The 22,342-nt window shown below is 36.9% G+C and overlaps 1 protein-coding gene across 4 annotated transcripts in view; it reads right to left on the bottom strand.

Annotated features, from left to right (window-relative positions):
- The window catches only part of pard3aa (par-3 family cell polarity regulator alpha, a), a 408,430-nt gene that overhangs the window by 251,220 nt on the left and 134,868 nt on the right, over positions 1–22,342 (bottom strand). For all 4 annotated transcript variants that reach the window (XM_026238220.1, XM_026238223.1, XM_026238222.1 and 1 more), the window contains exon 4: positions 2,866–3,032. In XM_026238220.1, coding sequence (XP_026094005.1) covers positions 2,866–3,032 — 167 coding nt within the window. The remainder of the gene's footprint in view (positions 1–2,865; positions 3,033–22,342) is intronic.

Genomic DNA, 22,342 nt, shown 5'->3' with positions numbered 1-22,342 from the left:
GCCAAAACCAATACTGAAATACTTGTCCCTTTGTTTTGAAACGACACCAAGTCTCTCCTGGAAATTTTAAACTAATTATTTGTAATTTTGTTTAGTTTTGAGCGATTTCTTTTTTTAGAACTAACAAACATTATTAGAGGTATTTAAGCTACAACAAAGGCTGGTGTGTACAAATGCAGTTGAAACCTTAAAATTTTATTTGTGTGGATTTAACAGTAATAGTTGCTGCTGGACCGGCCGTGTCATTCCATACATGCATTCTCAAATTAAATGGGGTGATCCGAAACAGTGAATTTAATCATAATTTTCAGGAAACAGTTTGCTTGAAGAATAACCTCACTGCTGACGTGATCTAATCGCTAGCAAAACCTGAGAATATGTGAGATACTCGTCTTACTGGCAAGGCCTTTTTTTTTCAAATCAGTTGATGCAGATATTTGCATTTTAAGCCTTTATCGGCCAATTCAGATAATATTGTGAGTCCCTAAAAACTGCTCAGTAGCACACCTGCAACAGCATTACACTTGCAATGTGGAGTGCTCGAATACGGGTCCTAAAAAATATGAATCATTAGAAGCAAGATAAAATCAAATGGTATCTTCAGCAAATGTGTTTTTTATCTCACAATTGCTTTTGTTAACAGTATTGGTTAGGTTTATGGTAGGATTTAGTCTTTTATTTTCAAATGTTATAGATAGGGATGGTAATTTAACACGTTAATTCGATTCATTAATTATGGAGAAAAATAACATGTTAAAGTAATTAATGCATTTAACGCACTTTCCCCACCCGAGACCGATGTGGATCATCAGTCAATTGATAACTAATATGAGGCAGGGCAACAACTTACTGCATGATGGAGCCTAGAAAATGTCCCTAGGATTCAAGATACGGGGCAAAACGTCCATTTGAGATTGTGTCGCATATTTACATCATAGGTAAGAAATAATGCGATTTTTTTTTCCTCCTTCAATTTATCTTGGACAGTCACTGACCTCCAAGCCAATACGTTTTTGATAAATTATTTTTAAAATCATGGAATATATCCAGGAATTTCCACAGATTTTTGGAGAATATAACCTGTACATAAATAAGCCCAAAGGCAAATCACAGAAATAATACTTTTCTCCTCTGCGCCTGCTATTCTTACTTCAAGGTGAACTAACACCTTTATGCTCATTTCACCAATTCACTGGAAGTAAAATAGAGTGCATTTATATTCACCCCGACTCTTATTGTCATCTGACAGTATCAACCAAAAACAGACCTTCCAAGCACTTAAAGCTTTTCTCATGACATCCAAAAACAACAATCAAGAATTAAATGATCCGGTGCAGAACGAAAGGTAAAAATAACAGCTTAATTATTCTGCTCTACTAAAATGAGAATGTGGTGTGTGGATTACGGAAGAAACCGACAAGCAAAGTGCTTTTAAAAAGGATTACTGGTGAACGGCGTGAGACGAGCTAATCTCATCGCGGGTTGTGGTGTCACATTCTGAGTACTCCATCTTTTCTCACTCCCTCCCCTTTCCCCCTCTTTTAATTTGGAATATTGCTGTTTCGAAGCACCGAAGGCTTGTCATTGCTGCAAAAGAACAGCCATTTTGCAAAAATAATTGGCCTCTTTTTCATTGGCTGCCCGAGGGAAGCTATGGAGGAAAACCGAGAATGTGCTTCTTTTTGATTCATTTAAAGCTAAAGGCACTGACCATCGCAATGAGGCCTGATTCAACAGGGAAGCAAACAACAAAGGACACATATCCCATTCTTCTTACAGCAAAGACATATGGTTCCATAACCAAGAGAGTTCCAGGTCAGCCACAAACAGTGGCAACAGCCAATGAGAATATATCAAGATGAATGAGATGGAGCAAATGGAAGTCACTTCTTACAAGCTGCCCTAAAAATGCTCCAATTTGTGCCTTGGTTTGTGAAAATGTACTGTCCTTGTAAGAATATCCAAAACTAAAGATTAGCAATCAAGGAAATGCAAATGGATGGATGGATAGATAGGTAGATGGAACGAAGAATGGATGGACAGAAGGAAGTATAAGTAGAGCAATGGATAGATTGATGTGTAGAGATGGACAGATGGACATATTGATGTATAATGGATGGATGGATGGATGGATGAATGGATGGATGGATGGATGGATGGATGAATGGATGGGTGGATGGATGACTAAGAAGAACAATGGATGGATGGATGGATGGGTGGATGGATGGATGGATGGATGGGTAGAATGAAGGATGGATGGATGTATAAATAGAACAAAGGATGGATGGATAAATAGATGGATGAATGGACAGACAGATGGATGTATAAGTAGAATGATGGATGGATGGATAGAACAATGGAAGGATTGATGAATGAATAGACAGATGGATGAAAAAAGAGAATGATGGATGGATGGATGGACTGATGGACAGACAGATTAATGTATAAGTAGAACGATGGATGGATGAATGGATGGATGGTATAACAATGGATGGATTAATCCATTGTTAGACAGATGGATTAATAAGATGAACAATGGATAGATGGATGGAAAATGATGGATGAATGTACAGATGGATGGATAGTAGAATGATGGATGGATGGATGGATGGACAGACAGACAAATGGATGTATAAGTAGAACCATGGATGGATGGATGGACGGATGGATGGATAGGCAGAATAATAGATGGATGGATGGATAGACAGTTAGAATGAAGGATTGATGTATAAGTAGAGAAATAGATGAATGGATGTTTAGAACGATGGGTGGATGGGTGGGTGGATGGATATTACCCCGTGTGTGTATATATGTTTAAAAATAAAAATGGTTAAAAAAAACAGCTGAATGATACTGAGAACTGACCTTTCGCTCTAGGCTGTTGGTTCCGCTGGTATTATTGGCTTTTAGAAACCCTGCTGTGGTGGACCAGCGTGTGGGGTTCCTACGAGATGGTTCCTCTGGCTGGAGCTGGGCTTCGGGTAGACCAACCAGAGCCGGATCACTGCTGCGGCGTACATGCAAAGGCATGTCTGAAACAGAGAGATGCAAGAGATCTTGTTAACAGCATATTTTCTCACTCCAAAAAAGGGATTTATTTCACTACAGTAAGACATCCTTCCCACATGGCAACAGACAACAAAAACAGCACACAGCTCAGTTTCCTCGATTTCCTACAGAAAGGCCCTTTTCAGCCCCAAAAAAGTGTGACAGGGACGCAGTAGTAGATTTCTTTCTGACACAAAGCCAGAGTCTTGCAAAGAGAGGAGGTGGCAATAGGACCATTTAGCTGGGCTTGTTCTATAGCAAGCACACACCGCACACGCTTTAGAAAGAGATGGGAGAGGAGAGCCAGAGGTGTCCCTGTGCTGCTGTTCTGTAATGGGTTTGAACCACAGGGCAGGTGGGGGGATTAGTCAGACACCAGTTCACAATTCCTGCCTTACACAGCTCCAATAGCCCAACTTTTTATACTTTTTGGTAACACTTCCTATTAAGCATCTATATACAAATGCTTGATAATAATTTATCTGAATAACTTTTACCACACAATGGTACTTGCACAATGAATCACACTTTTATTGTTGTCAAGATTTTTGCTTCTCTTGATTTATTCAGCATAATTATCTACTTAAATTTTCTTAAAAAGATAAATTTCTGGCTAGTAGTTTAAATATTCCCAAACTGGCAACCATGCACACATGCTCTCTCTACATTAGGAAAAAAATGTGATACAGCCGGTATGTTTTCTTTAATGAAGTTTGCTGCAACCAAATCTGTGTAAAACCACTTAAATTTGCAACAGATTCAGGATCTGCTGTTGCTAGTTCAAAATATGTGTTCAGGCCTCTGTTACTACTTCGCAAACTGCATATTTAGAACTACAGCTTGGGCCAGTTCAAGAACTTATTGAAGTAGCAAGGAGGCAGGATGATTGGGCAGAGCTGTTTTAATATTGAGCAACTTGATTTTAGACACAATATTGCCAGTTAATTTATCTGTTGTTGCTTCACCAACAAAAGTAATTGAAAAGATACAGCAGAACTGCTGCAACCTACACTGGAACTAAACTACACTACACTGAAATACCTGAATAAATTTTGAATGAATCCGTTAAATGACTGATTCAATGACTCACTGTGTGATTCTTAATACTCATAATGCTTCACACCTCAGCTACCATCTTATCTTGCACCATCGAAGGCCATCCCAATTTGAAAAATCTTTAGAAGAAAGCCTTTGTTTCGCATCCTTCATTCATTGTATTTCACATGATGCATCAAGTGTATCTTTCGCATCCTACAATCACCCACAATCCTTTGCACACATTTAAAATGTCAAAAAAATGAGTTGTGTTTCTAGCGTTTAGCCTAGAAACTTTAGAAGGACTGGTCTAGATAGGGAACAACCTTGCTATGATGCAGCCTTGCATCTGCGAATCACGCATTTGTTTTGTTCCTGAATGAATCAGCGTTCATGAGCTAGTCATTCAAACAAATTATTCAAATGACCTGCTCACAAAGAGGCTTGCTTGTTGCAACCAGGCGGCAAACTTCCGCTCCCTCTCTTTAAACCAACACAGAAGTGACTAAAACTGCAATTCATTGATTGGCCACTGGAGGCTGGCTCCAAAAGTCATGGGAAGTAGTGGCCTATTGGTTAGAGAGTTTGAATCCTAACCCTAGGGTTGTGGGTTCGAGTCTTGGGTCGGCAATACCATGACTTAGGTGCCCTTGAACAAGGCACCGAACCCCCAACTGCTCTCCGGGCACTGCAGCAAAAATGGCTGAGTTTGGCTGTATGTCACTTTCACCTTCAAAAGGAAGTCAATCTCATAGACTCCCCATGTTAAAATGCCCAACTTTTACAGCAGAAAAAAAACATGTTTACAGCCTGGTACAAAAACATATTTTGTTCTATATAGCTAATTTAGCTTTTCTTGACAACTTTGAGGGGGGTGAATTTTTCTTAATAACTCATCTGTTTAAATTATATTAAGCCTTAAAGTTCTGCATAATTAAGGGTTCAGCCACTTGAGTGACAGGTGGATATCTGCTGCTGTCACCGCTGTCGGGCTAGGTCCATGTTTTTATACAGTGTATGGTTGCAAACTACTGGAGTAACAATGTAACCAGCAGAAGTCAGTGAACATTCTATTCAGAACGCACAGACAGACCTGAGTGATACACTGCGTTGGGTGCTCAGCACTCTTGGAATGCTATTCGATCAGACTTGAAGAACATTTGAAATAGGGCTGCACCAATAATAAAAAGTGATTGTCATTGCCATCTAGCCAGTAAAGCCAGTTCTGTAATCAGTAGTAAATTTCCAGCACATGCTTTCAGATAAAGCAATGTTTACTACACAGAGCTGTAGTTCACTGACAAGCTATGCAAAATCACATTCATAATCACAGATTATTTAATTGCGTGATTATGAAATCAAAGAAATCATTCTGCGATTATGAAAGCTGTTTGCGTAGCTATTTAATGAACTATGGCTTTGTGTAGTAAATGCTGCTCCATCTGAAAACACGTGAAAATACCACATTTAATAACATGTTTTTACTCCAAACTCACTTTATAACGTCAGTCAAGTGTTCAGAAAGAAATCCTTCTGTGAGATAATGTGGCTTCTTAAACAGAATAAGGCATGCAACATATTTTATAGTATAATAAAAATAAAAATAAAAGTATAACAAATTATAAATAATAAATGACAATAAGACAAACTCAGATAAAGCATATATTGTTGTAGTTGTAGTTCATAGTGTCTGTTAGTCACATTGAATCAATGAAAGTAGTTACATTTCCTGGGTTTCTTCTGCAAGGCATAACCAAAATTTTAGATTAACTGTGCAGCCCTAATTTAAAATATTTTATACTGCATTAGAGGAATAGTTCATCCATAAATTAAAGAAAACTTTGTTGCCCTCATGTAGTTTCAATCTTATTTCTTGATTTAATATGGAACACATAATATCCTAGCCACACTTGTCAATACAGTGAGAGTACAGTAAGTAAATCTACACTTAAAGGTCAACTATCCCTTTAAGAATGCCTTCTTAATACATTATGCATGTTTCATAGAAAGTGTTCAATTTTATGAGCATCATATAAAATTTTTATACAAGTTCAGAGTAAATTAGCTGCAGTAAGTGGGATATTAGACCTGAGGGAAAAAATAAAAAAAACCCAGGAAAACTTATTTTCTTTTTTTTTTTTCTCTCCGTATTAGGCTTTGTACCATGAGCTTGCTATAGCCAGCATGAAAGTCAAGTGTTCACATGTCATCTGCAGCAGCATCTGAGTGTCAACAGGCAGATTTACTGTTAGTGTCTTGCCACCTGGCAGAAGCTCTGAGCGCTCTGTGCTGTTTAATTTTCTCAGCTCTCTGGTCTCCGGGTTTATGACTTGCTATGGGTGAATGTGATACATCCATAATTATGCAAATGTCCCAGCAACCACCTGTCATCCCTCGACAACGTCCTGCCACAGCATATGCCCATATGCAGCTTCCATCTGATACCGTGCGCATGCATATGCAGCTCACAGGAAGTCCCAGTTTTACAGATGTAAATGTTTCGGTCAGGCCACAACTCACCACATGCAGTCTCAATGAAAACAGAACCGTGAAATCAGAGTAGCCTGGGGCCGTACAAAAACACTCGGCAGACCAAGGGAGGCCCTATTATTCAATTATGAACTGAACTCAATAATGATTTTAAATTCACTTCCTTTTGTCAGTGGTCAGTTCAAATTTGGTTCATGGCTCTAATGACGAGGCCCCTCAGTCAAAGCGTAACTGTATAACTCTAACCTACGTCTGGGATTACATTCAATAATTAGCTTAAGGCCAAGATGGCTCAAAATGCACAGATATGTCTCTCAAGAAAAAAAGAAAAAAAAAGATCAAATGACATCCAAATACATTGTCTCGGCCTCTCTAAAATTACATTACATTACTAACGTCAAATAAGCAATAACAAGAAGTGACATGTGGATTGCAGATAATGGGAGCGGGAACTAATGGGGCTTTCAGAGAAGCACGAAACAAAATCAAAAACGATGTTTTATTGAATGTGGCACAGTTGTTTAACTCAGATCACATCTGATCAGTAATTTCAAGAATATGTGCAGACGTACAAGGAAAGTCAAAATATGTCTGTGGAACCTATTACAGAGAAAGTCAGGAAATGGTGGGAAATGCTCCAACCTTGAACAAATATTTCAAATCATGTTGAGGATGAAGCCTGACCGAATCCATCTGTAACTTCTTAAGGAACCTCATAGTTTTTCGGACAAACCTTTTTTTTTTTTTCATTGTAATTTGCCACATTAAATTTTGAGCAGCAGATTTCTTTGAATATATTCAGGAAGCAGGTGGCTGTTCATCTAATGCATGTGCTAATATTCTTGTTTGATTGCGTTAAGAATCTAATCACAAAATCTTTGAAGAGAATCAAACCACATGCTCATCTGCAACGTCGCATAATTATACTAATTGGGATAAATACTTTTCTTTTCTCGCCGAAAAATTCATGACTTCCTGCAAAATTTGTCACATGCAAAGACAAAAATATCTCTGTCTTGAGCCAAAACTTTGTCATTTGATTCTTCTATCAATATGCAAACCCTGTGAAAAATCCGGCAACTTTCTCATGCACAAACAAATTATACTTGGGTGGAAATCACATGAGTTTAAAATATCTCTGCATATTTTAATATGAGAATATTTCTGCATATTTTTAAACAAAGAGGGCATGGATTGCAGAAAGCATGTGATGCTGCTCTCACAATATTGCCTTTGTTGTACATCCCATCTACTGAGTACACATAGAGGACACATGACCCCGTCTTATCCCTTTATCGTGCCACTCCAGCCAATATGGTCTTCTAATGTGTGATCGGATTAGCTTTCCTCAACCAGAAATTGGCTTCCCGTGTGTTTAATAACCAAGAAGACCACTTAAAGGCCTGTACCCATCGATCTCAGGTGTGTTAGGGATATGACCAGGGCCTCTAATGAGACCAAGGACCTATTTCAGCTCTCCATGGAGGATTATGAATAAAGGGGGAAACTCAGGCCTGCAAACAACCTAGACACCAAAGATGGGGTTAAACTCACCAGCGACACCCTTTCAGACATCATAGTTACATCTCAAATCCATTGCCTCTCATTGAGGGCAATGGATTAGGGGATTCAAGAACTAGTCTGTAATTAAAGCAAAACACTCAGTGATATCTCCAAACAAAACCTTGATTTGCAGTCTTTAAAAATAAACGAGAAACCACTCTCTTGAAATGTAGATAAGACTCTGAGATCTTCATACTGAGATGCGTTATCTTTTGCATCATAAGGCGCCTACAATATCATCTCCAACTTTAACTGGTTCCACTATAAACCTTGTGTTTTCTGCTTCGCTGAGTTGGCACTAATAACATGCAATTTACTTCTGACTTTTCAAACACAGGCCTCTCTAATATATTACTTACTGCTTCCAATCATTTAAATTGCCCGTGTGTCCATTTTGTCCTTGCGGGCCGGTTACCTGCCAAAGGAAAGTGTCCCTGACTGGCTGCCAGTAGTGGGTAATGGAGAGGACGGGGAACGCTGAGGAATACTGATAAGCCTGGCACTGATGAGCTGAAACAGGTAGGCCAAGGCTTTTATTCTGCTGTCATCTTTTTTCCCCTCTTCTGTGGCTTTCATATGTGCAAATGAAATGATTGACCAAACCAGGCACAATTTGACTGCTTTCATTGGATTTGACATAAAAATATGGTTTTCTGATGGATAAATATTCTGGACTGACCCGAGTCTGAATGGATAGTGGGCTGAGGAGTCTAATTGAAAGGGTCGTGTTAATAAAATATGAAATAATGTCTTAGCTGGAACTCTTTTTAAAGACTCAAGTGTCACCAGAGCATCCATATTGATATCTCTGGAGGTTTAGGCAGGGACTTCTTTCAACTATATCTCAACTTACATTTGCATTTGCCACCGGGATACAAAAAGTCTTCTTAAAGGTGGTAGCTTAGCTTTCAAGTTGGGGAAAATAGCTAGGAAGAAGTTCAATAATAAAGAGCCCTCAGATGACTGTCGCCAGCTGAACAGTAGGGAAACTCTCAATTTAGAATCGGCTAACCTTGAGTAGATCTCAATGAGGCTGGGTTTGGGGTTTTGTATACACTGTGTATTTATTTCTCTTGGGAAGTAAGTAAAAGGACCGTAGGAGGATTCTGATGCAGATGTAGAGAAAGAGCGAGGGTCCTGCTTGACTGCTAGTGCGTTGTGTCTGTGCGGTTCGACACGGTGGAACGTGAAAGGTTTCAGGCTGTAGACAGACGGCTGAAAATGGTGATAAGGAATGAAAACGGAAAAAAAAACTGTCTGACTAAGAGCGTGAAAGATAAGGGGATTCAAGGACAGAGACCGAGAAAGATACTGAAGCCGTCCACAACTACTGGACACAACTGTGGCAATTCATGCTTCAGCTTTCACTTTGTTTGTCAAGCTGCCATGTTTCTGCGCACCCAATAACATTTACCCTGTGTCTGTTCATGACAGAGGGATGAATAAATGACAAAATAATGGATACCCACGCTCAAGGACATGTAAAACAGTACCATACCAGTTATTAGTCGATAAGTGATGGTTTTTGTATTCAGGATGATACTGAATATTTAATTGTACATGCTGATTTCTTCAATGTTCACATTTAAATTACATCTGCCATCATTCAACCCTCATTCAAAATTAGCGTTTAACCCTATAAACCCTATGTTCAATATTTGATATTTAAATTTCTGAGGCCAACCTTTGCTGAAAAAAACAAAACAAAAAAACTTTTGCACATAATATGCTACATGCCTTCTGGCATCTGATTGACAGTTTATACTTTTATAGCAAGTAAATGGCCTTTTAGTAAAATTGTATGTAAGTGTTTGTTATATTGTTATAAAAAAACTCACTGATTTACATTGCAAGCATCAAAATACAAGATATCATTAAAATAAATCTGAGCTATCTTACTTTTTGGCCTTAGAAAAAAAATAATATATTTGCTCAGTTTGGGCCTCTGAGTAAAACTAAGGTGTTTTTTTCTTCCTCACCTGTGATCCATATTTTCATTATATCATGCTATATGAGCTATAAAATGAGCCACAAAAAGCTTTTCTTTATAATATTTTGTCTAAAGAATCAATAAACTGTTCCATGAAAAAAAAAAAAAAAAAAAAAAAGAATTCTGTCTGTTATTTCTCATGACAGGCTTAACAATGTTACATTTTACGAATAAAAAATATAACAAATAAATAGGGATTTAACGATTCACTCAACTCTCGATTCACGATTTTGATTTCACAATTCGATTCACAATTTGTTTTACAAAATGATATTTAAGACAAATTACAAATTAAATGTGGCCTTTAATTACTGCTTGGACAAAATGCTGCATGTTTTTTTGTTTTATTTTTTTAAATATAACACTTTAATAAAACACAAATATAGTGCTTTAGTATTATTGCTCTTTTGTTGGTTTTGATTGCTTCTATTGTCCTCATTTCTAAGTAGCTTTGGATAAAAGTGTCTGCTAAATAACTAAATTTTAATATAATGTAAATAACAAAAAAAAAAATGAGGCAAGCATGATCCAAACAAAGGTGCTGCATACATTTAACATTTAGCAGTTTTTAATCTAAATTAGATTGTATAGTTTCGAAATCTGAGGCAAAAACTGAATGATTTGACTTAAGTTTTGTGAAACTATACATAAAAATATCCGAATGAAACAGCGGACGAGCTGAATGAGATGAAGATTCAGTCTCTGCCAGCAGGTCTCGCTTAAAGCATTTAATTGGTTACTGCTGTAAACAAAGCAGCGCTGCACTTATGAACTTTAATATGCATTATACAGAAGCAAGATGAAAAGACAAAATGCTATCTAAACTTTTCTAAAGACAGTAAGTTCCCCTCAGTACATTGATACAAAATCCTACACCTAAATGATTTGTGATTTGTTTAGCATCTCAACCGATTTAAATCGTCACATATTTGAATACATTTTCAATCGCCTTGAGGTTAATCGTTACATCCCCACGAATAATAAATAAAAAGTTAATACTTCATTCAGTACATTATAATGTCGTGATGCCTATATATGTGTGTGTGTGTGTGTGTGTGTAAATGCACGTGCTGGTGTGTAAATGAAGCGCACGAGTAAGAATATATATCTAAAGAGTTCTTTTAATTATCACGGGACAAAAAGGGCACATCCAACACAAATCTTCAACCATTAGAACATAACATCACATTACATTAATAGAGGACAAAAAGAACTGAACAGACAGGGTTTTTAAACATAAAGAAAGAAATGAGGGGAATAGAAACATGTGGGGATTAATTAATTAACAAAATGAGGAATGGAACTTGACCAAATAAGGATAACAAATATATATATATATATATATATATATATATATATACAGAGAGAGAGAGAGAGTCCGTTTTTGGTCCGTTTTCTCTATTTTTACATTTCGGCTTATAAACCATATGTAATGAGGATGGACCACCATGTATTTGGTATCAATGGATTCAGAAGACCCTAAGCTACCATAAGCATGCATGCAATATGTCTTATAAAGGAAGTATGAGTGAAAAATTGTACAATAAACTAGAGAATTTCAAAGACGAAAATGAGATTTTTTTCATTTATTACTGAAAATCCTACCTAACACAACAATAGTTAAACGTTTTTGACCCAAAAATAAATTTTTCAAACTCTTTGCTTGACAGAAATGGGTTAATGTTCAATCAAATGTGTAAAGAACAATTAAATAATTAACTTTATTTACAAACAGTCCTAGGCGTTTTTTATTTTATTTTTGGGACTAAGCCCTTTTTGGTCTGTTTTCTCTATTTTTATATTTGGGCTTATAAATCATATGTAAAGGAGATGGAACACCCTGTGTTTGGTATCTATGGATTCAGAAGACCCTAAGCTACCATAAGCATGCATGCAATATGTTTATATAAAGGAAGTATGAGTGAAAAATTTTACAATAAACTAGAGAATTTCAAAAACGAAAATTAGATTTTTGTCATTTATTACCGCTGTTTTCAGTGGAATCTGAGGAAGACGGCAAAAAAACCCGCATCTCTCTAGCATTAATAGTTTTTGAGATAACTACACATTTGTAAAAGTATGCCATTTTGGGCGGTACCGCCCAATCCGTCCCCAGAGGGTTAAAATATGTTTTATCCCTATTTTCTAAACCGCAACAAGCACTAATCTCCCTTTTTAGCAGAATGTGATATATCTGCTCATCCACCAATCACAGCACACCATTCCAGGCACTCTAGACAGTAATGACAGCGCTTTGAATACACTCTGCATCTTAGTTTTACTCCTTTACTTTGTACATTGTGATCAACAAACAAGGGCTGCACGATAAATCACATGTGATTGTCATCCGCATCTCGTCAGTAAAGCCGGTTCTGTGATTAGTAGTACCGGTAAATCTCCATCACGTGCTTTTAGATGGAGCGACATTTAATACACAGAGCCGTATGCTATGTATGTATCTATATATTCAGATTATGGCACAAAGGAAAAATATATTATCACACAACTCTAATTTGTATAACATTATCCAACAATCCACACAACCTAAGTGACGTCATTGTTAAATGGAAAACTGCTGTTACATATTTGCAATTCCATTTGGTTCCACTAGTGGCACAGAAACCACCAAGTAAACATCATTAAACATGAAGAGAAAGTAATCAAAGATAAGCACAAGCTTCAATTTTCCCACGGCCCTCAATAGTGATGCCTTCTTTAACACTGTCCAAAATACCCATTTGTAACTTTCCCAACACCTGTAGCCTTTAATTGTGCAGAAGACCAGCTCACACGTTGTCTGAAGATACAGTTTGGACATGGACTCCGTCCTCGTGGTCAGATTACCTATTGAACATATTGAACTGAAGAACCAATTAGAATAATCCCTTCCCCTCTGTGTTAGACAAAACCACGTTTGGACACACAGAGGAGAACAGAGAACGAGAGAGAGGTGGGAAAACCCAACTGTACTGCTGACAAAACGAAAATCCACAGAGTAAGAGTATGAATACAAAGACAAAAGTTAAGTTCAGACGCTAGTTTAATGAGCAGATGTTGTAATTCAGAAGGAGATAGTGTATCAATCTGTTTGAAGAGTAAACTCTTGAAGTTTCTATTACAAATGGTATTTTAGCCAGAATTTGGAGCGTGAAAGAGCACTGACCTGGGAAAATGGCAATATTCAATGTTTAATTATTAACATTTATTATTCTCAACATATTGTCTATGGATAGCATCTGAGAAATACCATATATATTCACTAATCTAATTTAGTCTAACCTAATCTAATCTAGTTTAAGTTTAAAAACTGTTAAAAGCATTTATATTCATTATTAAAGCAAAATAAAGTTTGTTATTTGAATAGTCCAGTTGTATAAACTGTAGTTTTGAGTAGAGACTATGTTCAGAATCCATTCATGAGTGCAATCAATATAGATGTGTGTGCAATTAAAAACAAAGCTGTCTAACATAGACTTCCAGTCAAACGCAGCTACAGAATCATATGTGTGTGTTCATGTAGAACAAGGCTTTTTATATTGGAAAATTGTTCTTTACACTAAGAAAAACATGGTTCTTTTAAGAGCTGTTACGTGAAAGGTTCCTTTGGGAACCAAATGAATTATTCTTCTATGGCATCACTACAAAAACCCTCTTGGAATCATACTTCCTAGTGGAAAAAGGTTCTTTAGATTAGACAAATATTCTTCACATTAAGAAAGTTGGTTGTTTTAAGAGCTGTGGACTGGAAGGTTCTTTAAGGGATATTCTCTGGCACTGCTGCTATTTAAGAGTGTAACGGTTTTGTTCGAATGAAATCGAGTGAAATACTTGAAATGGATCAATCAATGGCGATGTGCAGTGTTATAGTAACACCAGCTGTCAATACACAATAGATTATTCTGCAGCAGACAGAAAAATACTGGTGCATTTTTAATACCATCTGTGCCCGCACAAGCCATCTAAAGCCTTTAGACATAAAAAATGAGTGTATTGAAGTGCATTCACTTGAAGTGCAAACTATATCCACAAGTCTGTCAAATTTAATTCACTAAATTCAACACTACTTTTATTCAATCCACGTCTTCTAGCATCAACAATCACGACTAAAACTTTACCCAAAAAACTTCAGAAGCTACAAAAGACAATATTTTCCTCATTCAGTAAAGTTAATAATAGTGGCAAATATATTCTCATTCCTCAGAGAGCATCGGCGAGCAGAAAAAAGCCTCCTCTTCTCCTCGCCGTTGCCATTTCTGCCAGATTGCAGTATTATGTTCTTCTGGTTTCAGTGTGACTTGTCAAAACTCTGAACATTGTTGAATCAATTCATCTTTCCCATGCAGCCTCAAATCCAGCGAGCATTGACAAAAATAATAACCACATAATGGTCAAGGAAAAATGTTTCCTCAAGATCAAATAGCAGCGATTCATGAGCCAAAAAAAGCACTCGCTTTAATGATCTGCTGGCCCCATCATTTTTTTCTTAAATGTATCAGCTAAGATCTGGCCATAGGGTGAGTTCACCTATGATAGAGTGCTATAATAAAACAGGAGGGTTAGAAGAAGTCTAAAACAAACAGCACTTAAGAGTTTCCCGGGCGAAACATCAACTCCCAGGAAATTCCAGCGAGATCTGCATGGACTTCCTCATCTGCAATGGCTGCTTTATCTTAGGAGGTTGAGTCACCTACTCTCACAATTTCTCTCTCTCTAGCTGTCAACTTAGTTTGATTGAGCGATTCAATTAGTAAGACATTTTTCAAGCACAAGGTCGATGATCTCTAGAGTCCCGCTCTTCTCGAACCTGAATATAAGCTCTTTTTTGCCTTTATTCAACATGGTGTTGTGCTCTGAACGCGTGATATCCCACCGGCCCTCATTGTTTCCTGACTCGGCGTGGGTGGCGTGTGGTTAGCGAGGGAAACACAGCCTCCAGACATGAATCCAAAAACACCATTCGTGAGACTCAGTGATGCCAGGATGAGCCCGAGGCTACGGCCGCCCAGACTCAACCACGCATGCAAATCAACTCTCCAGTTTACTAACACTTGACAAGGCAAGCAATGATATGTGACTGCTAGCCCACGCTAAGGACGCTTATACACCAGAGGAAGCTGTCGGAGCGCTTGACAGAAAGGAATGCAGAAGATCTTTGGTAAAAGAGGAGTTGGACTTATGAAAGCACAACTGGACCCAGCTACTGGAGAGAGATTCTCTCAATCTGTACTCACAAAATATTAAATCCTTGCATTACTCATCTACAAGATAAATAAATTAGAAATTATCAAATTAATTTATACAGTTCTCTGCAGGGTTATTATAGTTCACTAAAACTGAAAAGAAAACATTTTCATCACTTTAGATAACATATATATTATTTATAATCTGACCCAATAATTCCTCCATAAAGGAAACATTTCACACTTTCATTTAGGTTAAGAACTAAAATAACTCAAATTAAAAACTTTAAATTAATAAACATTTTTTAAATACACACACACATATATATATATATATATATATATATATATATATATATATATATATATATATATATATATATATATATATATATATATATATATATATATATATATATATATATATAATAAAATGACAAAAATATATAATCTACTATCAAAACATTAACAAAAAATCTATATAATGTAATGTAATATAATATAATATAGTATAACTTCAATTATATAAAAATATAGTCTAGTACATAAAAAAATATGAAAACGAACATATTTTTTATTTTAACATTATTAAGATTACTTAAAATGATCTCGTCAAGATTGTAAGTAAAGATGAAAACATAAAAATTACTAAATAATACAACTGACAAAAATATACTCTCAAAATATTAATATAATATAATATCAATTATACTAAAATATAATTTTGTATATTTTGTAACTTAACTTAAACTTAATCAAAATAATTTAAAATAATGAGAAAACAAGTATTAAAATAAGCCAAACAAATAAACATTCAGCCCTTCAACAACTGTTTGTTATTTCGTTATTTACTTCTATTTCTTTGAATAATTATAAACATTTAAAATCTAGAGAAGGGAAGTCATATAAATTAATAAAATCTTATCACTCTGTCAGTTTTTATGGATTTTAATGAATATATTTGATATATGCATATATTTATAATGCCAATCTCTAAAATATTTGATCAGGAAGAAATCGTGAGTAAAATGTATTTTTAAACATCTCTTTAAACGTAATCCCGTAAACAACAAACAACTAAAAAAATCTCAGGGAATATTGTTGTGGACCGTGTCCTTGGAGTAAAGAACCACTGATCTAGAGGAAAGCAGAACACTTTCTGTTCTCAGCAAAATCTCAAAACACCTTAAGAGATGCATCTGCCCGATTTCAGATTGGACACAGACCATTTCCATTTAATCTGAATGTGTTAAAATCTAACTGTAATGGCAGGACTTGAATTCAAAAGCACAGAAAGACAGAAACAAAGTTTGGGAACTGGCAGAGTAAATTTTCTGCAACGCATATCTGAGCGAAGCTGAAGAGAGAACAGAGAGTACTGCAATCTAATCACAGATCATTAGCAGATTAATGAGAGTCTGATTAAGCCGATCCCCAGCTCTGACCCTCATGACTAGAAAAAAAAGACAAAATCTTTCCAAAACTTTCAAAGAGCAGAGGAGACATGCTCACTACAAACTCTAATGAACTCCAGAGTTTTGACTGTGTTTCTCCACACACAAGCACAGATGATGTGGGTGTTTCATTCTGACTGCACCATGGGAATTGGCAGAACCAAAGTGATCCTGCCATAGTTAGTATTCACAAAGTAGGTCCCACTAAAGTGAACGTCGCTTTGTAGTCAGCCTTTGAATTAAGGGCTTGAAATGCACCGTGCCCGATGAATGCAGATGACTGGGTGACACTGCTTATGATCCACCATGTGTCTCTGCTGAGGAGCTGAGCCAGGCTAACAGACTGCTGCTTTCTCTCGTAGGAGTTGACTTAGCATGTAAACACTAAGGAGAACGAGGGACAGTAGCAAGAGGTGGATATATGCAATGATACCTCAGTGTTTTGGGAGAAAGAGAGAAGATCAATGAAACACATCAAGTTTATCTGCAAGGTCAGGACAGACCTTAAATCAGACAACAGCAATGCTTCAAAAACAATCATAGCAGACAAAACAACAGTTATATAATCTGAGGATGAAGAAAATCAGTGTTGTTTACCAATGCAAGTGTGTTTGCTAGTCTAGTCAAGTTCATTTCTATTGTGCCTTTCACAATATTGTGTAACAGAAGCTGCTGACTTTTTACGATGGTGATGGATCTGTTAGCATTTTTTGCAGTTATTTTTCCTATAGAGATTTTTAATTTTTTTTTGTCTTCATTAAAGTGCTATAAACTATGAACCAAGCCAACCAGTATTGAGAAGAATCACAACAGTACAAACGCTGATTAGAAGCAGAACGTCTTTGAAAAACCGTAAAAAAGAAAAAAAGAAATTACAATACTGTAAGCTCAACTTAAACAACTTTTTAAGTTGTTGATTGTATATATATATATATATATATATATATATATATATATATATATATATATATATATTAAACTTTTTGCAAATTGTGCATACATTAGGGCTGTGCAAATAGTAAAAATTAATCAAAAAAGCGACAAGTAGGCTAATATTCCTTCTGCCATCTCTATGCTTCATATTAATCAAATATAAAAAATACAAAGAGAAAAATCTCTCACTGCTCTTGAATTAAGAACTTTTTTTAGCATTAATAAGAAACAAAGCATGTTTAATTCTTAGAGAGAAGAATATGCTGTTTTATTTTACATTCAGTTAGCCTTATACATTTCTGTAGTAGGCTGTTAGAATAATATAGACTTGAATAAATGTATTCAGTATTTTATTTTTTAATTTGTGACTTTGTTCTATTATATTTGACCTTTGCTTTTTTGTTTTACTAACTGTTTATTTATTTGTAAAAAAAAAATAAAATAAAAAATAAACACACTTATAACGCCTATATAAAAGTTACCTTAGTATCCTTCAGTGTTATTGAAATTGTGAAATTTTGCTGGTATCTAAAATGTAGTTGTCATATTAACCTTATTTACAAATAATATATATATATATATATATATATATATATATATATATATATATATATATATATATATATATATATATATATATATATATATATATTAGGGGTGTAACGGTTCACAAAATTCACGGTTCGGTTCGATACGATACACTGATGTCACGGTTCGGTTCGGTTCGATACGTTTTAGATACAGCAAAATGTAAAAACATCTCAACTTTTCAGAATGCCGCAAGCGCACCGCGGGTCATGTGACAAGAACCAACCAATCAGCTTCATCCTTTCCCGTAACAACGTTGAGAGCTCAGCCAAGATGAAGGAACAGCTGATCATAGTTGTATATGGATTGCAATTTTGAAATAAATTCAGTAGCAGAGCTACTGCAAGCGATTTTTAGAGCTGCAAATCCATTTATCCTTCGCTGAAATTTCCGTGTCTCATGGAGAGAGCACGTCATTGTTGCTTAGCAAAGACAGACGCCTCATGAGCGCTTCTGCCCGAGCGCTTTGGAAAGGAGGAGAAAGACGCGCTTAGCGTTTTCCATGCGTTTTTAGGCACGATATGTGAACGGCCCCTAAGGCGCTCGCTCACTCAGCACGCGCTGAAGGCTCGTTGCAAAATGTCGAATGCCTTTAACAGACCAGAAATATAAGATCCTAAAATAACCAACATGTCTGGTGTTTGGGTTGGATTCCCTGTAAGCTATAGTGTCTAAATGCTGCAGGGATAGTTTGCTGCGTGCATGTTTCTCCTTTTTTTCGTCTTTTCCCAGATAGTACTGACGCATATATCCCAGATATTCCCGCTGGTGTTTTTTTTTTTTTTTTTGTAATCCCGCTGGTGTACCCTGTCATGTTGCAGATGCGACATACCGTTGTTTATTTATCCACCACTCTCTTGCCATCACCATTATAGCTTAAAGGGAATCCAAAGTGCACCCAAACACCAGACCTGTTGGTTATTGGAGGATCTTCTCATTTCTAGTCTGTTAAACGCATTGGCTATTTTGCAACGAGCCTTCAGCGCGTACTGAGTGAGCGAGCGCCTGCTGAGTAGCCTAACATAAACATATAAGATGGTGTTTTTTTCTTCTTCGGGAGTGTCAGGGGCGTTGCCTGTTACGTTGTTTGGGTTATTGGGCTACCTTGTTGAACGCATATCATTATATTTCTTTCTCTCTCTTTTTTTTTTTTTTTCAAATATAATTAATTACTCCAACGAACCGTTCGGTATACATAATGCGTACCGCGTACCGAACCGAAAGCGTCGTACCGAACGGTTCAATACGAATACGCGTATCGTTACACCCCTAATATATATATATATATATTTCATATTTATTCTGATATTTAAATTGATCGCTCTTATAAGTTGTGGACCCAATGTTTAAATGTGTTGAGGGCATGAGGAGTCAGAATAGATTTGGAGTGCTTCATTGGTGATTGGTGGTTTTTCTCTGCAGAATCATGGGTAATGTAGTTTTTCACAAGGGATATCTCTGTTAAACATGATTATTTAAAACATAGGTTGAAATAATGCAAACTGATGCCTTCAATATAAGCATTAGATTAAACTGTTCACTTTTATAATTCTATGACTAATAGTCTGAATTAGGTAAGCGTTCCACCCACTCCAGTGTCAAGGCTATGGCAGGGTCTCCACCGCTCCCCACGCGTTTATTAGTGTTACCGTTGCTAATGCAGCAGGGTGGTGTGATGAAGAGATGACACAGCTAATAATCCACTGCTCAACGCACTCCCAAAAAGGCACTTCAATGTCAGAGCGAAAAGTCACTTTCTGAAATGCCACAGGCATGCAGCTTGATTTTAGTGGGGTGGTTTCAGGCCATTTCGGCGTCTGGTTGGAGATCCGTTTGGCATGCTTGAGGGCTAGCATGATTAGCATGAGGAGACGTGATGGTTGGATCTTCAGACAGAAACTCACAATAGCAAAAACAAAAAACACAAAACTGATGAGCAATCAGACACCTCCAGCCATGCGCATTGATACTGCTCTTGCTATTTAAAGAACGAAAGATGATGTCAAACCCTTTGGACCAGAACGAGAAAGAAGAGAGAGAGGTTCAGAGGAACAGTGGAAAGTGGTGAAATAAAGTGATGTAAGTACTGGCAGTAGAAGCTAGGGTTATTACAGCTAAATAAAACTAAACCTGAAAATACAATTAAAGCCACTTAACAAAAGAAAAAAAACTGTTATGTGCTGTTGATAACTGTACTGTATGTTTATTAGTGGTAGTGATTTGAACAAACTCCTAACCCTAGCCCTTATATGATGCAGGTCAAATTATGCAGAGTATACTTTGGGTTTTATTAACCACAAATCAAGCCCCAGCAACCAACATAAAGCACAACACCACAGGATCAAAACATGAACCACTAACAATGTCTTCAGACAACGCGAACATCTAGCTAGAATGTGAAACGCTAGTCTTTCATTAACAATATTGGCGTTGTGTGGAGTGTCCATGTCCCTACACATCCTCCTAATGACTTCTATCAGACCACAGCAAGAGGAGGAGAGCGAGGGACGTGTCCCAGCGGCCAGCCACAAAACAAATTGATCATATAAACGCTGGCCTGCCCGCAGGTGTCTGCACTTTTCCCTGCAGGCAATCTCCTAATGGCTGAGGATCTGGCGTGTCATCAGTGTGATGGGGCACAGGCAGAGAAGCCCCTGTTAGCCGCCACTGCATTTATGTCCCCTACACTTCAGTATGATTGTAGCGCCGTCAGGCTGGAACCTCCCCCCGTGGTTTGTCTCCTGGGGAATATAGCAATGGACCAACATAAAATAAACACCACTGAGGTTTGATACCAGACAGGAGGGTCATTCACTGTCCGTCCTATTCCACCTGGTGTTTATTTCGGAGGGAAGAACCTGAAGGGGGGCTTTCAAAGGTATACTTCACAAAAAATGATGTGGTTACAAACCACAAGACTCTCCTCCTTCTGTGGAACACAAAACAATAATTCACAGAATGCTTGTTCTATTCTTTTCCATACAAAATATAGAAAAATCATACCACAGCATTTAACATCGAAAATTCTGCAAATTCACCACAGGAATAAATTATAATATAAAATACACTAATTGTAACAATGTTTATATAAAAACATATTACAATTGCAATAATACGCCGTAGTATTACTATGTTACTGTGTTTATAATAAATACATAAATAAATAAACACACAAATTAACGAATGGTGCACAAGAGCCTTCTATCAAAAGCATAAAAAAAACTTGCCAACCAAAAAAATTTGAATGGTCGTGTATTGCACACAGATGCAAATGATATTTGAGAGCAATGCTGAAGATTTTCATTCCTCACAGAAAGTTATCAAGTGGATTATTTTTTACCATGTGCACTACTTTTATTATATATTATGTATATTTGCTTATCTGTAATATTTGGAGTGATATCAACAAATATCCCTAATCATTTTCATTGTTTGCACAATTATTTTTGACTTCTACATACTGAGAGTACGAATGCAATAATGACAAAATTGTCATTTCTCTGTGAACCTTCCCTTTCAGTATGACATGATTACATAAGCAACAAACAACTAAAGTGCTCTGCCCAAGTGCATGATGGGATGCCCTCAGCGAGAGCAGAGAAGGATGCTCAGTAACGAGGGAGAGTGAAGGCGCAGGTGAGAAAGATATGAGGGTTGCCGGGGAGAGTTACTGAAGCTAAGCTAAAGAGATCCAGGACATGTGATGGAGAGAGGCCACGTGTGAGCACCTGAACACAGCACACTCCCCTACTAATGAGTGCTTGCCTCTCTGAGCCCACCGGGGACAGCCCCCGCTCCACACACGCTCCACATCTCCCTACACACTACAAACACTTCCGAAATATCAGCCAGTGCTCCCACTGCACTGCAAATCAATCAGACAGACCAATGAAGGCGCGCAGTCATTAAGATTCAACACCAGCAGACCATGTCCTAAAGGTATAAAGTTTTCTTTCTTTCTCTCGACTCTTCGCAAGATTACGCTTTGGTGTCAGGCAAGTCAGACGGATGCCTGATTCTCCATAATTACAAGCAAATTACATTCATTACCATAATTTACA

The sequence above is a fragment of the Carassius auratus genome, chromosome 49 (assembly GCF_003368295.1).
Source record: "Carassius auratus strain Wakin chromosome 49, ASM336829v1, whole genome shotgun sequence".
Classification (NCBI taxonomy): Eukaryota; Metazoa; Chordata; class Actinopteri; order Cypriniformes; family Cyprinidae; genus Carassius; species Carassius auratus.
Note: the sequence above shows the minus strand (reverse complement) of the source record. Positions and strands in the feature narration are given on the sequence as shown.